The 17170-nt window shown below is 39.9% G+C and overlaps 2 protein-coding genes across 6 annotated transcripts in view; one reads left to right on the top strand and one right to left on the bottom strand.

Annotated features, from left to right (window-relative positions):
• Positions 1 to 3024, bottom strand: part of slc9a8 (solute carrier family 9 member 8) — a 67888-nt gene extending 64864 nt beyond the window's left edge. Inside the window, exon 1 of the mRNA XM_020512236.2 lies at positions 2707 to 3024. Within this exon, the coding sequence (XP_020367825.2) occupies positions 2707 to 3017 (311 nt within the window). The 5' untranslated portion in view covers positions 3018 to 3024. The remainder of the gene's footprint in view (positions 1 to 2706) is intronic.
• A 5378-nt stretch (positions 3025 to 8402) lies between these two features.
• LOC109912806 (beta-1,4-galactosyltransferase 5) overlaps positions 8403 to 17170 on the top strand; it is a 74435-nt gene continuing 65667 nt past the window's right edge. For 2 of the 5 annotated variants that reach the window (XM_020512256.2, XM_020512248.2), the window contains exon 1: positions 8843 to 9215. In XM_020512256.2, coding sequence (XP_020367845.1) covers positions 8936 to 9215 — 280 coding nt within the window. In that variant the 5' untranslated portion in view covers positions 8843 to 8935. Of the gene's footprint in view, positions 8632 to 8690; positions 8802 to 8842; positions 9216 to 17170 lie in introns of those variants that run through there. The other 3 variants (XM_048608436.1, XM_048608438.1, XM_048608437.1) reach the window with 3 other exon arrangements.

Raw genomic sequence — 17170 nt, 5'->3', positions numbered from 1 at the left:
GTGGTTAAACGACACATGTTTGAAAATGTGACTTTGACTCCACAATGACTCTGAAGCGGTCACTCCAACCAATACCATCACTGATGGATGCAACTGTGAAAGGCAAATTGGTGATGAAGAGGTCAAGTAAGTTTCTCCTCTCTTGTTGTTCCCTCATCATCTGCTGTAGGTCCAGTCCTGCTTTTACGTCCTTTAGGATTAGGCCAGCTGAGTCAGTAGCACTGCTACTGAGCCAGTCCTGGTGATGGACATTGGCTTGGGATTCTAGCTTACCAGTCCTGCAACATCAGCACTATGCCCCTAGCTCCCCTTTATTAGAGGTAATCTTGTGACATTGGCTGGTAGTTAATTATAAAGTAGAAGACATTGAATAGAAACAAATGAAGCATTCTCTCATCGGTTGGATGAGAAACAAATGACACTCCCCAGTGATCTGTAATGGAGTTTCACACCATCCACAGGAAATGACTTGGACAAATAAAGTTACTCAAAATTGACACTGACATTAAGATATGTGAATGGGGCGGAAAGTTACAAAAATAGTGAATGGACAAAACTATGGTGGATAGAATTCAATGAGGGGAACAGCAAAACCATCCTGCTGCATTTGAATTAGGTTAATTGTTTAACCAGGAGAAATTAGGAGATTTGGAGCCGTAAAATGGATTCCTATATGCTCAAAAAGACTCAAAAAAGACAGCAAAGAAAAGTAAGTAAAAGAAATGATAAAATATTGGTCTTCATCATGAAGGTGCTGGAACAAAAGTGAAGAAGTTAGATTGTAACTGTAGAACCTTTTCTAAAGTAATGTTTAGTCCAAGATATATCAAATGTTAAAAGTTGGTACTGCAAAGTTTAATCGCAAATATAACGAGTCTTAAAAGGGTTAAATCAATAACAAGTTGATTAAAGTTACTACATACAACATTAGAAATTTGAGATGTGATTTAATTCTGTTGTTTGAAATGATAAAGCAAATTAGTAAAGAACTTTGTTTCTCTGCATTTATCCTGTTGGGGAATCTAAAACAAGAGGGCATAATGGTAAAATCTGAGCTGTCAATTAGTAGAGAGATTAGGAAGCACTTTGGTACAAAAATCAGTGGAAATCTGTCACACTGTTCCTCATAAAAGGTTGGAAGGTATTTGGAGGCAAAGCCTGATATGTGGAATAAAGGTACTGATCAGGTGTGATGTACTTAAATTCCAGGCAGCTTCAAGTACCTGAATAGTCTGTTTTCTTCCTTGTGTTGATTCTGCAAGAATTTATGATAGCTTTAGACTTGCAAGAGACAGGTTGGCTATTGGTAGGTTGGTAAGTAATTAGCTTGTGTTACTTTATGCAATGATTGATGCATGTATGCAGTGTACTGTCATGAAAGTGAGTAGTGGATAATCACATCAGCAAGTTCAAGGAGGGGTTACGTAAATAGCTGTTGGAACATTTGATACAGAAGATTGACAAATAGTATGCGATCCGTAAGTTCCCAGATACTTCTAACAGTCAGATGAACCCATTGACGTTTTCTAGTCTAGTTTGAAAGAGTACACTATTTGGTAAGCTATTACACTGCTTTTAATGGACTCGTAAATTGATCATTAAAGAAAGAAAGAACTTGCATTTACACAGCTCCTGCCATGGCCTCAGGCAGGGGTGGTGCAGGCATTCACCAAGTACATTTACAACTGATAAAGTAATTCTGAAATATGGTCAATGCTGTAATGCAAGAACCATGACAGTCAACATAGAACTTTATTGTACATATGAACAACAATAAAATTAATTTCCATAATCCATTTTAAAGTGATTAAGGGATAAGAGTTAGCTTGGCCATGGATGAACTTCTTCATAAAGAATGTTTGGGAGTCATGATCATCCAAAATCTGGGCAGACAGAAACTTAGTTTTACATCTTTACTGCACATCAGGGCATCAATCCATCGTGTACGGCAATGTTCACAGTCTAGCGTTTTTGCTTATTCACTGGAATAAGGCCTTAATGGAGAATCTACTGACTCAGATGATAAAGTGCTAACTAATCTCATGATCCTTTCAATCCAAAGAAAAATGGCCAAGTAACTGAAACTTGAAAAAATGGGCAGTTAATAAACTGATCACTATCCAGAGTTCAGCCGTAATTCCGGTGTAATTGAATGACCCACCGTACAGTTTTATGTAAACAATTGCACCCTCAATAAAATGCTTTGACAAAAAGAGAAACCATTTGTAGATTTTGTCCAAATATGCCTCAAAGCAAATTCCAGCATCTTCCGTATTGAATCCAAAATCTCCATCCTGTTCAAGTATGACTTTTGGGCTGATTTAAATATTGCAGTGCGCAGGAATTAGTGACTACGCTGGACAAGCCTTTTAAGCATTCACAGTTCTGCATTGTTATAGCGCATGAATCATCCATCAGATTACTAACACGTACACAAGCATTTAAATTTCAAAAGGGGCATCGACATACAAACTGCTGGAATCGGGAAGTCTATGAACGGTCTAGGGATTGATTTACCGAAATAAACTTATTAGTGAATTCGCACGAAGCGAAGCCATCTTCGTTGCTTAACCAAAAAACTCTGGTTTCTTCAAAAGGTTACGATCAGTTCTTAAAACCAAAACAAAAGGTGCAGGTCTAAGTCTATAGCAGCATTCTCTGGCAGCAGTTACTTTAATTCGCTTAATTTTACCCATTTGGCCTCACCTGTCTTGATCTTCTTTCGATGCTTTCTTTCCATTTTCCACAGATGTGTCACTTTGACCAGCCACCTGGGATTGTGCACCATCTTGCTGCTGGCTGGCCCTGTGCTCCCGGAGAGCCGGTGTCTCATGACCAGCTGCCGCCTGCCGGGCCTCAGTCAGCTCGCACCTAATACAACATCCCGTCAACAACAAGGCGGCGGCGGCGACCACCACCAGGTCAGCAACACAAGTCCCCGCTACAGCCACCATTCCCCTCTGAAACCACAAACTGCACCTATCGAGGGACTCGAAACAACCCAGGAACAACCTCATAGTCCCCGCCCCCAACAACATCCCCATCTGGGTTACCACTTCCGGTCGCAGCGCAGCCTGCCGGGAGATTGTAGTCCGCTTGTCTGGACACAAAACTACAAGTCCCAGTGTGCTCCGGGACACCCACGTTATTACGAGACCTGCCATCATTGTGTGAAACAGTATTGACTGAACTCATGAACTCAGGCAATTGAGTTCAGTTTGGGATATGCTGCCGTGGGATCTCAACTAAGCTCATCTCTCACTTGACATTTTGCTGTATTCAGTGAGAGACATTTCCTTGAGAGAATAACAACTCATAATCCCTTGCAACTTTGCAATGTAGATGATAGGTTTGTGATATATGAATACACAACTGCATGTAAGAATTTCCATAACTGCAATCACATGAATTCCCTTCACTTAACATCTGACTTGACCATTCACCTGGGGCTTTTCACCACGATCTACCACAAAGCAACTTTCTTTTCTCAATATATCCATTGGGATTCCTATGGTTTCATGCACTAGCAGATTGGCCTCATAGGCAAATTTGTAAATAGGGACTGAGTCATTTGTTTAGTGTGAAAAGGTAATGCTGAAATTGAGCATTTTAAAGCCATATTCTAGAATAACTACTCTGATCAGATAATTTGTTGTTATATATTGTGTAAACTTATGAATGGCTCATAGGCTGTCACCTTTGGTCCTTAAAAGTGCCCTGTCTACCTCAGTTAAGAATCTCTAATGTTTGAGTACCAGATAAATTCAGCTGCTATGTGCTGCTACTATGCATTGCAGTACAAGTACTGTCCACTACTGACAGGAATTTGCATCTAGCCATTCTGTTTATCACAAATAAGTAACATACTAATGAGCTTGAAATAACCCCTTCAGGGTTATAACCAAACACTTCTGGTCTGGAATTTCTGAACTAAAATCTTAACTTTTTTTTGAACTGTTCTTAATTATCTCCTTTCATCAGGAGGAACTGTGTACTTACATAATAAACATCTAATATGTTCCTGCTATTAATGTGACACAGAAGTAGTGTTAGATAACTTTTGATGAGTAATGAAAATGCCTTTTAAAGATTAAAATTAAACAAAGAATTGTGGATGCTGAAGATCTGAAATAAAACCAGACAATGCTGGAGAAAATTAGCAGGTCTGGCAACATTTGTGGAGAGAAAGCAGAATTAACATTTCAAGTCCTGTGACCCTTCCTCAGGACAGTTCTATTTTGTTTTTGTCTTTTAGTCTTAGAAAAATACAGAACATTTCCTTCAACAGCAGTAGGGCTACATCAATATCCGGGAGTTGTGAATGGAATGGAAACGTGTGCAATCAACAGGAACCATTTCCACTAGTGATCTAATGAAAGACAGATGGTCACTGATGAAGCAGCTGAAGATAGTTGGGCCAATGTCTCTAGGACACTACCTTGAGGAACTCCTGCAACACTATTCTGGGCTGAGCTGATTGGCATCTAATGATCACAGCCATCTTCTTCTGTGCTATGTATGGGTGGAGGATTCTTCCCTGATTTGGACTGACTTCAATTTTAATTGCAACTTTTTGATGCAACAATCATATTCTGTCTTGATATCAAAGGCAGTCATACTCACTTCACCTCTGATATTCCACTCTGTTTCGATAATGTTGTTAGGAGCAGAGTGGTCCTGACAGAACTCAAACTGTGCATTGGTGAGCAGGTTATTGGTGAGTAAATGCTGCTTAATAGCAGCATGTAAATAACTCCTTCCATCACTTCGTTGTTGATCAAGAGTAGGCTGATGGGTCAGTAATTGGCAGCGATGAATTTATCCTGCTTTTGTAGATGCAATTTTCTATTTTTTTTAGGTAGGTGCTAATGTTGTGGCTGTTTTGGAGCAACTTAGCTTGAAACAACATAAATTGAGGCATAGCTAGTTCTAGAGTCTATCACTTCAGCACTAAATACAGGGAGTTATCAGGATTCATAGTGTTTGCTCTATCTTGTGTACTTGGTCCTTTCTTGTCATCATGTGAGGTGAATTACTTTGGAAGTAGATTGACCTCTGTGGTGGTAGGAACCTTAAGTGAGACTGCAGTGGACCATGGCAGGTGGCTTAAGATGGTTGCAAACACTTCAGCTTTGTATTTTTCGCAGATATGCTGGGCTTCCCTGACACTAGGGACAGGGATGTTAATGGAAACTACTTCCTATATTTGTTGGTTATTTAAATTTCTAACACAATTCCTGTATGGGTGTGGTAGTACAGACAACTTTGATCTGATCTGTTTTTTGCGGTATTGATTATCTCTGCCTCAGTTTTAAGTATGCCTGTGCTCCTTCTGCCATGTAATTTTGAGCAAGGACTGGTTGCCTTCCTTGATGATAATGGTATGTTGAGGGATATGCTGTGTGTACAGTTGTGGTGGTTATTGAATTCAGGAACATGCATTACATTTGGTGCGGCATGGTGGCACAGTAGTTAGCACTGCTGCCTCACAGCACCAGGAACCTGGGTTTGATTCCACCCTTGAGCGACAGTCTGTGTGGAGTTTTCACATTCTCCCTGTGTCTGTGTGGGTTTCCTCTGGGTGCTCTGGTTTCCTCCCACAATCCAAAGATATGCAGGTTAGGTGGAATGGTCATGCTAAACTGCCCATAGTGTGCAGGGATGTACAAGAGAGATTGATTAGCCATGGGAAATGCAGAGTTCTAGCGTTGGTGTTTGGGTCTGGGTGGGATGCTCAGTGTGGACTTGATGGACCGAATGGTCTGTGTCCACACTGTAGGGATTCTATGATGATTCTATAATACCACATTTAATCCCTACATTGTGGAAGCAGGTCATTTGGCCCATTGAGTCCACACTGACATAATTTCATTGCTGTTTGCGAAGTGAGTTGCAAGACCATTCAGGGGCCTGTTGAGAGTCAGCATCATTGCATGTGCCTGGAGTTAGATATGGGTCGGACCTGCTTCTGAAGCAGCACTGCCAGAAATGAAGTTTTAGGTTTGGATGTTTTAGTCCTCTGCCACAGGTAGGCCTTTGTGGTAATGTATTTCTAACCGATCTTTAACTAACTCACAGGAATCTGCAGATTTACATATTTGGCTAGATGTTTAGTTCTTTTGAATGTGCAATTGTTTAGGTAGTGAGATGTTTCTGAATTTTTAAAATTTGTTAGGGAAGAGTTATATATTTGTCAGCCCTGCAATGAAGCATGGAAGGATTTGCTGTCCAAATCATCTTGTGGCTAGGATTTTGAAATGTATGTATTTTATTATTAAGCAGTAATGACAGTGTGATTCAATATGATCTTGCAGCTTCAGTCTTATTGTATCCTAAACGTCTAATATCTTACTGCATTGTTTTTTCACTAGTGGATATTTTATTCATAAGTACACTATAGACCAGTTCAAAATTAACAGTAGATAAAGTGCAAAACAGATTAGTTTCTTTCTCTAGCACAGCCACCCCAAGTGCAGCATGCAGAGGTAGTGAGATTCCAATGTGAAAGAGGGAACTGAGAGGGGAATTCCTTCCAACCGCCAGCCAATTTATGCCTTGAAGTTTGTTTGAAAGTTCTGGCCACAAGTTCCGGCATTTTTGCTGAATAACTTTTCTCAGGGAATTTTCCAACAGGACTCACTTTCTCCCTTTCCTGCAGGCCTTTGAGGATGTTACATGCAGACCACAGCCAGATAGACTTGTGGTCAAAAATATTTTTTGCACAAACTTTTCCATGAAGAACAGGTAATACTGCACAATCCCACTGACTGAAGCATTCTGCTGCAACATGGCTACATCCATCATTCGCAACACTGGGATAAAACAACATATGATGATGCTTAGTGCTCTTGTAACAAGGGTCTAACACAGTAGGACAGTCTATGATGATGTTACGGACCTATCTTCTTTCTTCAGGCTTCTGATTATACAGCATTTTCTGCGTACTTACGGAAAAAGAAACATGAACGTGTCTCATCTAGCTCCAAGTACAGACTTTGAATTGAAAATTGATCTTCATGGCCTCCATAGTAATGATTTCCATGGTCTTCAGCTCTTGGAGATCCCTTTTGACATCAACCCCAAACAGATAAAGCGGAAGGAGATTCTACAAGCTTCTCTGGAATTGAAGATGTTTCCCTTTTTCTCTCTCTTGCTTTCTGAATACCTTTAAGGATTTTGATGACTGCTTGATGGATTGGCATCAATACACTGGGGGCTGAAAGAGGGTTTTCATGGTCTCCAGCCTTTGTAATCTGTTGTGAGTTCATTGATGGTTTCTGAGTTAACTGTTTCAAGTTTAGTTTCCAAACCAACCCTCCTCCCCACTACCGACCTTCTGATTTTTCTGTAAATGACTGTCAGCCAATAAAATGCAGCAGGGCTCGAGGAAAAGTCAAGCTTGACAGTGGCGGATCTGACAGTTAATACTCAGGCACAAACAGGGCGGTTCACAGTATAACTATTGTGATTATCTCCTATCGGAGCTGAAGTGCAGTATTTCTCAAACCTGCACAAACAGCGGTCAGTTATGATTGTGACAAAGTATCCCAAGGTTGAAACACATTGTGTTATAGACTTAACACTACATAACTAAATGAAGGCAATCTTTTGACCCATTAAAGCTATGTGTTGCTTAACCAGTTCAACTGTCTATCATAGTCCCAGTCCTTAGGTAGGTCCCTGTATGCCTGCAGTTTCCATTTCAACATTGTTGGACCAAGAAAGCTGTCTTGAGTTATGGCCTTAAGGTTGTTCTGCCCAGGAGACATCTGGGGTGTCACAGCAACAGGGATGTCTGGCATTTCCTCCTTTGGTGAGGTCTTACCAGTCTGTTTTTCCTTCAGCTTCCTGGAGATGGGTACACTTGGGTATCTCGATGCACTTGTTGCTTTATGATTGGAGCACACTGGGCCTTTGCTATATTTAACTTTTCAGAATGACGGTCTTCTCCTCTAGCATCTTTTGCAATTTGCTGCCTTTACCCTTCCCCCTCCCTATGTTGCCTTTCCTGTCCTTATTTTAGTGTATTGGCATGGAACCAAACTTCATTTTGAGAGTGAAGGGGAGACCAATGTGACAGGCATAAGTGGAGTATCCTTCTGCACTTTCTAATGCTTTCAACTGTGTTTTTTTGGAGACCAGCCAAGTATAGATACATTTGCAATATTTTAAAAAAAAGAGAAATTAAGACCGGACCAAGTGAAACAACAGGGGGCATACTTGAGGAAGGCTTACCGAGTGGGTGGTGTCCTAAAATAAAAGCTTTTCCTTCCACACTACTCTTACGTTAACCGCATTGTAGTATGTCGTGTGGAAAGTTTCGGCCACGTTTGGGGATCAGTCTGAGTCACTTTTTGAGGGGATCGCGTCATTACGGATGATCCTGGCGCAGGTAGCCCGAAAGACCACACCCACTCTCGTTGTGGGGGTGTTGGAGGATGCTTTTGCTGGGAATGTTGCAAAACCAAACCCTTCGAAAACCCACTGACATCAGGGATAACGACCTACTTTGTTAAAGCATACCCTGTGAAATATAACACGACCGAAAACAAAAATCTGAAATGTACATGTTATTAAAAAAAATGCTAGCGTTGCAGTTTCGTCCTTGGCAATGAATGACGGAGGGCGACGGTGAGCTTTTAACCTTGAATGGGCACACTATGTCAAAACAGAGGCTGCAATTTCACCGCGGGAGATGCGGGGGCTAAAGAGATTAAAAGAATATCGATTTGTCTGTGTGTGTATGTGTGTTTAAAACCAGCTGTATTGTTCCCGAACAGGAAACGCGTTCCTATATAAAGGTAAAAAAAAATCTTCCTTTTCCTTTCACCAGCGAGAGGGCGGTCCCGGTTCCCCCAGCCGGAAGTTGCCAAAAAAAATAAGCTAGTACAAGATCTGCATTCCCTTCGGTTTAAAGGCGGATTCCTTCTTATTCATGAGTGCGGAGCGCAGCTTCCTTTTTTATGCCGCTATTCCATCGCGGATACTCTCCCGAAGAAAATCCTGTGGTCTTTCTCGCCCCCGACCTTTTCACAATAAGAGGGTGTCTGTTTTCTTTATCTTAACTAACGGGGGCGTCTGCAGTTTTTATACATTTATCTTAAAGCGTAATATGAGAATTTTACGCATCCCGAACCGCTCAGTGTTTGCTTTGTTATTTCTCTTCTCCTTGTCATCTTCATTTCTGTACTTCATCTATGTAGCGCCTGGATTGGGTAAGTGTCCGTTTTGGGTTTTTTTTTTCCTCTCTCTCGCTGTCTGATGGTTTTGTACTTTGGGGCTCCGAGTTGATGGTTTTACTGGAAGACAGTAGGAGAGAGCTGCTGGGCTCGCCGCTTTGCTGTTACATTTTCAGCTGACTGTCAGAGTCTCAGGCCCAGCGGGAGGGAGTTGGATCTGATTTGAGATAGAGAAAGAAAGCTCAGAGGCATCGCCTCTCGGAGGCTTGACCGAAAATGGGCGTGCTATCCCTTGAAGTGGACAATGTGTTCAAAAAGAAAGCTTTATCCATTGGCAAACTAGGCGGAAGTGCCTCTTAGGTTAGTCTCGGAATCGAAAAGACGCCCGAAGAAACATCGTTTCATGTGTTGCCACTGCATGGGCTTTATAAATAAATACAGTTCCGTTTTAAAAAAAAAATTCTTTAATTGTCCCCACAATTCCATTCCCATCCCTCCCTCTGCATTTGGGAATTATATAGTCGTGGATACATTTTTACATATTCTGTCTACTTTCAATAAACGTTGTAACCAAGCAATCTTGGTTTACGCAAGTTCTTGTGACTGGAAACAGTTGAATCACATTGTTGAATTTCCCAACTCTCAGTAGACGATTGAAGCCTTTAAAATGTTGCTTTCAGTTGGTGCTGTAGTGGTGCAGAGTCATTCGCAAGCCCTTAAATTGTTGCATAAAACCGGCTAACCCATTTGTCTGTCAACTGAGCAAAGAAATTTCCAGATAGTAATTTCCTTCAGTAAACTATTGCCCCATTCTACAGTTCTCACGTGTTTTCTGGCATAGTAGCGCGGTCAGTCACAACATGGATGATTGTACAAACCATTACAGAATGTACTCGGAGAAAGACCTTTCAACCTGACAAAGTCTGAATGTTTTAGTTATACAAGCCTGAAATGAAAGTCAGAACAACCTTGATTTAATGAGATGAAATGAGCCTTCGTGATTTTTTTTCCCGAATGAAAGTCCATGAATACAAACTATATTGATAGGTTTATAAATCATTCATTTGTAGTTGTGGGAATAAGAACAGCCTATTTTTCCCAGTTCTGAGTTCATTTTATAAGGGTGTGTTTAACAATGAAGAAGCGATTGATCCAAATGTTGTTAATTAATCAAGGCCAGCCCTAAGAGTTTTGTTTATTTTTTAATGTATCCTGTGTTTAATGTGAATTTCTTTGGAACTAAGTAAACAAAATAATATATTTCACTCAATGCAGTAAGACCCGATGATAGTTGCAGAATGTGACTAATATTCTGGCATTGAGGAAGAAATTACTTTTTGTTAGAGTTTTAAACTCTTTGTCAAGGCCATATTTCCCGTTCTTGACCTTTTACGATTCCATTAGAGAAACTGCCACTCTGTAATATTTCTTCCACTTTGTTTGATCTTTGTTAGATAGGTAGTCAGTTTGAGATTTTGATCTCCAAGGTTTTGTCCATAATGTTTTTGTCTTTTTAATATTGGGAATTGAGCATTTTCATAGGGTTTGTTATTAGAATACAATTGGCTAATGAAACAAACATTGCACTTCTCTTTTAAAAAGATGAAAGTGTTTTATGAGAGAACACAAAAAAGATACACAATTGTGGGATTAGAGTGATAGCTCCAGTAGAAGTTCACAGAGGAAGCTCTGTGCTAAATGTTGAAAATGAGTTTGCTGCAAAGGTGAAATGACAACACTTCGTGATTGGTTGACTGGTTAAAAATGTTTCTTGAGTTATGTTTTCAAGCTTGCTGCAATAGAACTTATGCTGACAAATATTTTCAACATTCACCCTTAGTATTTTATTCCCTTCTTTGCCGAACATAGTGGGTTTGACTATGACTCTGTTCTACTAACACCAGCAACCCAGGAGCATTTTCAGCTGAGCGGTCTGCATATGCAACCCTTCTGAGCAGAATGTTTGACATTGATAATCAATTTTTGGCTTTGCCATTGCCTAATATTCATAATACTTCCTCAACTGAATTTGGATCATGTTTTTTTGGTTAACCTCCCCCTTGTGTCTGACAGAAAATCAAGCAAGATAATAGGTTCCCATTGCTCTTGTCTATAACCCACTTAATTCTACAAATCTAGGTATATTACACAATGAAAAATTTATGAATTAAGCTTCTTAATTATGGAAGTTTGCAGATCTAGAATCAATTAAAGTTTTTCCTTTCCTTTCTAAAAAAAAAAGTTGCTGATATTTTTCAGCCATATTCTGATGCTGCCTAGCAGAAGGCTAGTCTATTGACTTTCATTAGCAGTGTCCTACTGTTTCGAATTTTACTGGGAACGGAAGTGAAAGGAAGTTTTGCGGTTTTAAATCTGTCCATCAATTTCCTACTTATTTGAGACAAAACATTGATACAAAGCCAGCTTTATAGTATTGTTCTATCTTAATCTTGTTAACTGTGTCACTTCTAACTTCTATCTCTAATCTGTTACACCAGAATTAAAGAAAAGCACTTGTAGTATGCTGTCTGTTGAAGAAAATTTATTGAATGTTCTAATAGAAGTTTGTATGTTTGCAAAGATCTGTAATGCATGAGATGTAGACACATGTTAGCAGTGTGATTTATGTTTGGAAAGATAAGTTTGAAAAGTCTCTATTGAGCAATGGAGGGTCTCGTGGTACAGTGGTAGTCTACCTACCCATGGATTGGGAAGCCCAGGTTCAAGTTTCACCTGCTCCAAAGGTATGCAATAACATCTTGGAACAGGTTGATTAGAAAAATATTGGAACGATGGATGAAAGTTAATGGTATTTATTTCACATTGTCAATGTGAATCAGTATTCTATTTCAGGCTGACTGTTATTAAATATTTGTCAACATTTGCTTCATTAACTGATTATGCAAAGGTTCCATGAAACAAAATACAAATACAGATGTGAAATCCAGGCACCCCCTTAAACACTGACTCTTCAGATAGCCTGTATGTCAATACAAGAATGTTTTGAAATGGCATATTCAATCATGAAGTGATGTCATTTGTTAGGAGTTAAAAACCACATATCTAGAAAGTATTCCGTTGTTGTTTATATCGATGAAGAACATTCAACATAATGCTTACATTGAAAAGTGTACGTGGTGCTGATACTAATGCTTAATGTTCGGAGCTAAAATAAGTCTTACTAAAATTTCAGTCTTCCAGTTACTGAATGACTATATATGTGTTAGTTGATAAGGCATTTTGATCTTGCATGCACAGAACTCCTTTCCATGAGATTAATTGGTAAATGTGACATTACAATTTCCTTCTCCATTTTACCTCAGACCTTTTGTAAACTGTTATATAACTGCAAAAATAGTTTGTGTAAAAAGCTGTGTGAAAAGAAAACGTGTTTCAACTGGTGTAAAGGTGAGTTTTTCCCATAAATATTGATATGGAACATTCCACGATACAAAAAAAGCGTATTTTTGAGTTATTATAATGTCAATATTTTGCTTTAGTAGTGCAAAGCATTTCATCAGATCCTTGGATTGAAAAGGTCTCTACATTAAATGCTGACTATCAGTTCTGGGATCCAGACTGCACACAATTTCTTCTCTGCACCTGTCCTTTTTGTCTCTGATTTTTTTTTTTCTTGCAAAATAGATGCTGCTAACTAAATTAGCACTGAATTCAGTAGATTGTGTTATTCCTGAAATTAAGCATATGCAGGCCTACCTCACTTTAACGTTACTGTGACAGGAGATCTATCTGTTGGTGTATGATTTGGTACTTAACCTTGGTGCCATGTTTTCTGAACTAGGGTTTTTCATTGTATGTAGAACAAATTGAAACTTGATTGAAGACCTAGCTTTGTTTTGCAGAAAATGACTTTTTTTTTTAGGAGAAGGAATTTTTGATGAGAAGTGGAGTATGTCTTTAGTCATTAAGTTTTATAATAAAGTTCCACGCTTTTACATTTGTTTCTGCTGTCTGCCTCATCTAAAATTAGAAATGTATGATATTGAAATAGGATGGTCCTTTTTTTTTTCAAAAAAATCAGTGCAGAACAGATGTATGTAGGGGAAGAAAGTATGTATTGAAATATCAGAAGGTTGTATGATTTCTCAAGTCTGTTCCAAGCAGTGAAGACTTCATTGCTCAGTTTGCATCCATTTGCAGTGTTGTAACCTCCTTTTGTGGGATAAAAGTGCTGAAAGTACTTTTGACAATTCAGGGAAAAAAACCTGGAAAATTCCTCTCACTGCTTTCTCTGTCCTCCATGTCACACCCAGCTCAGCCACAGCCATTAAAGTGAGTTTTTAGAATGCCTATGATATTTGTGTGCAAAGCCATTTCTATGTGAGTCATTACCACGAATCAACATTTATCACCAGAGGTGGAAACTTATTCAGTGTAATGAAGACATCCTGATGTCTGTATGAGCTCTATGCTTGCATAACGTATAAACATGACACTGGCATTTCAGCTCAATCATCAACATCTATTCACTATTAGTTACAAAGCCTTAGAGCTGTACAGCATGGAAACAGACCCTTCGGTCCAACTTGTCCACACTGGCCAGATATCCTAGATAAATCTCTAGTCCCATTTGCCAACATTTGGCCCATATCTGTCTAAACCATTCCTGTTCATATACCCATCCAGATGCCTTTTTAAATGTTGCAATTGTACCAACCTCCACCAGCTAATTCCATGCGTGCACTACCCTTTGTGTGAAAAAGTTGCCACTTATGTCCCTTCTAAATCTTTCCCCTGTCACCTTAAACCTATGTCCTCTAGTTTTGGACTCCATTCCCCCGGGGAAAAAATTTCAGTTGTTCACCCTGTCCGTGCCCCTCATGACCTTTGAATCTTTGTAAAGTCACCTCTCAGCCTCCGATGTTCCAGGGAAAATAGCCCCAGCCTTATTCAACCTCTCCCTATAACTCAAACCATCCAACGCTGGCAACATCTCTGTAAATCTTTTTTAAACCCTTTCAGGTTTCACAACATCCTTCCTACAGCAGGGAGACCAGAATTGAACACACTGTTGCAGAAGTGGCTTAGCCAATGTCTTTACAGCTGCATCCTTTTTGATTGTATGAATAATCTGCTTCTCATGTTACAACCAGGTGAGGCTTTCTGTCGGTTACAGAACATTGTTTTATTCCATTTTTTTTGCACATGACTAACTCGCTTTCATTAAAAGAACTAGATCAAAATGAAGGATGCGAAGTACAAGGATTTCTTGAGTGAGAGGGGATTACCTACCACCCTGTGAAAATGATATAATGCAACATTAACCATAGAAAACACTGGTATGCAGTTGTAAGAAGATCTAAGGTTACAGGGTGAAGACAGGAGAATGGGGTTGAGAAACACATCGGCTGTAATTGAATGATGGGTCAGACTCGATGGGCTAAATGATTTAATTCTTCTCCTATATCTTATGGTAAAAAGATGCAGACTGTCTGGTACAGATAGGAATAGTAAACACTTGCAGTTTAAAGTTCTTTGTGTTCTTGAGATGTTTAGATTTTAAACCTGAGGCCAGTTGTTTGATTGTTGACTTGTAGTATGCAGCAGTGGTGAAGTTTGTAGATCTTGAGCTCCCGACCAATTAGTTGTGCTCTTTCATCAGGCACCAGTTTGGGAGAGACTGGAAAAGAGAAGCTTTCAACTTCTTGTCAATCATATTGCTTTTTTGATCTACTCGTTCCAAAAGTGTTGCTTGAAACACAATTGCTTTGTGGATTCTGGTGTATGGTGTTATTTATCTTTTCCAAACTGGATGACCTGCAGATGACTTTCATCCTGATGTAGATCTGTGTTTCAGTGCCTTTTCATAACAATGTTAAATTCCGCTCATACTGATCCTGATTTAATGATGGTTTCATGAGCTTGGCTCTACCCGGTCAGGTGATCACAGCAACCATTTTGGGTCAATGTTTGCCCTCTTTAAAAATCAAGTTGGTTATGAAAGTCTTGGGATTTAGAATTAGAATTTGAAAACTGATAGTCCATGTTTATTATTATTTCAAAACCTCAAGTACTGCTTCCACAAGAATTTTATTAAGTGTTCTTAACTCATTTTAAAAAAAATTCTCTACTTATTCAAGGTATCCAACACTTATGCATTTTTGTTTTTTTTTTGAAAGAATTGTTTGATACTGGCTAAATTATGTTTCCTCAAAATGTACCATGAGTCCAGCTGGAGGACCTGGATGTCATGAGAAGGTGTGCACAGACCTTCTGCATGGCCAGTGACTCTTTCTGCATGTGAAGATACATTTGTATAGCACATTGATACTCTAGCTGCTTATACTTTGTGCAACCACTCCCGTCACTCATCTTGCAATCTCTATCCCTCAGATCTCATTCCATACCTACCCTCGCACCCACATTTCACAAACCTCAGCCAGCTATTCAACCATAATAGCCATGCCACAGAAACACATTGGGGCACACTAACTGACACAGATGCCCCTCTTTTGCAGAGATAGTAGGAACTGCCAATGCTGGAGTCTGAGATAACAAGGTGTAGAGCAGGATGAACATCTTTTTCCTCCTCCACCCGAACATCAATGAATACTGCTCACGCCTGGACATCGAACAGTTTTACCGCCGCCTCTGCCTCTGCGCTTACTACTTTAGTCAAACTGCCTGGCCTGCTGTGTTCATCCAGCCTTACACCTTGTTATCCCCCTCTTTTGGACCTTTTCTTTACGTTTTTACTGAATGGAAAAGGTCAGTGTTGCTCACAACTACTTCCATATTGCAGAAAATAATTGTCCACCTCGCATTCAACGTGAAGAAATGTTGGTCAGCACCAGGAGCCACTCCATTAAGTGGGTTTATATACCCCTGACACCATCCCCTGGGTGTGTTTAACATGCCATTTGGAGAATCAGGCGATAGGGCAGCATCCAATGGAAGAGTAGATTCAGGGCACTGTTAGGATACACTTGACAATAGTCTGGCACACCCCTTTTCAACATGCTTGGATGTACTTGGCACAGAACCTGGATATTCATCTATGCCAATGACATAACATGACTGATACAGGTATCAATGCCAGAAGAAGCAAGAAATATATGAATACATGACCTGTACCTGCTGAAATGCTGCTTTATGGAGTTATCTCCAATATAATCCACAAGAGAGTTCTTTTGGTGTTCCATATCAGTCTTTTCTCATCTCGTCATCAACTATAGCCTGAAAGAATGAGTGTGCACTGTAAACTTGCTGGAACATTATGGGAAATTACAATGTTTTGACCAGGCGAGGAGAAGTGAATCAGCATCCCTCTTTTCAATCTCCCCAGGTGGTCAAAGCAGAGACGCAGAGTCACACTAGACTCAACATTAGCTCTGTTCCCGTCTCCATAGATGCTGCCAGTTCTTCTGTGCTTCTGCAGTGTTGTTTGTTTGTTCCACTTATCATCCTCCTTCCTTTTTCAGTAACTTGCCCTGTTTTGTGTTGCTAGCTTTATTTTTTACCTATCATGTTGTAGGTCAAGGGAGTTACAAACTACTGCAGCCATGTCTGGGAGTAAATGGCCTGTGCTGAATCTTTTGAAGGCAGAGCAAATTTCTTCAGCTGCTTCACAACTCCCTACCTTTTTGTAACAACATTTAATGAACTTTGGAAATCATAAAATATCTCTACAATATCAGGAAGAGGGGGTGGAAATCAATCAGCAGCTAACCTGAGAGCAGTTGATTACTTTAACACTAGAGGGAGGGAATTCTTGCTGATGGTTGTTAGGTTTTTGAGTTGAAGTGAGAAAGTAGCAGCTGAAACGTTGACCTCAAACTGCAGCACGATGTCAAGACTGCCTACTCTGCATGCCTTTGACCACACCCTGTGCGAACTGACACGCAATAACGTGGTTTCAGAGATAGCAGGAAATGCAGATGCTGGAGAATCTGAGATAACAAGGTGCAGAGCTGGATGAACACAGCAGGCCAAGCAGCATCAGTGGAGCAGGAAAGCTGATGTTTCGGGCC

This window comes from Rhincodon typus, chromosome 19, assembly GCF_021869965.1.
Source record: "Rhincodon typus isolate 14 chromosome 19, sRhiTyp1.1, whole genome shotgun sequence".
NCBI lineage: Eukaryota > Metazoa > Chordata > Chondrichthyes > Orectolobiformes > Rhincodontidae > Rhincodon > Rhincodon typus.
Note: the sequence above shows the minus strand (reverse complement) of the source record. Positions and strands in the feature narration are given on the sequence as shown.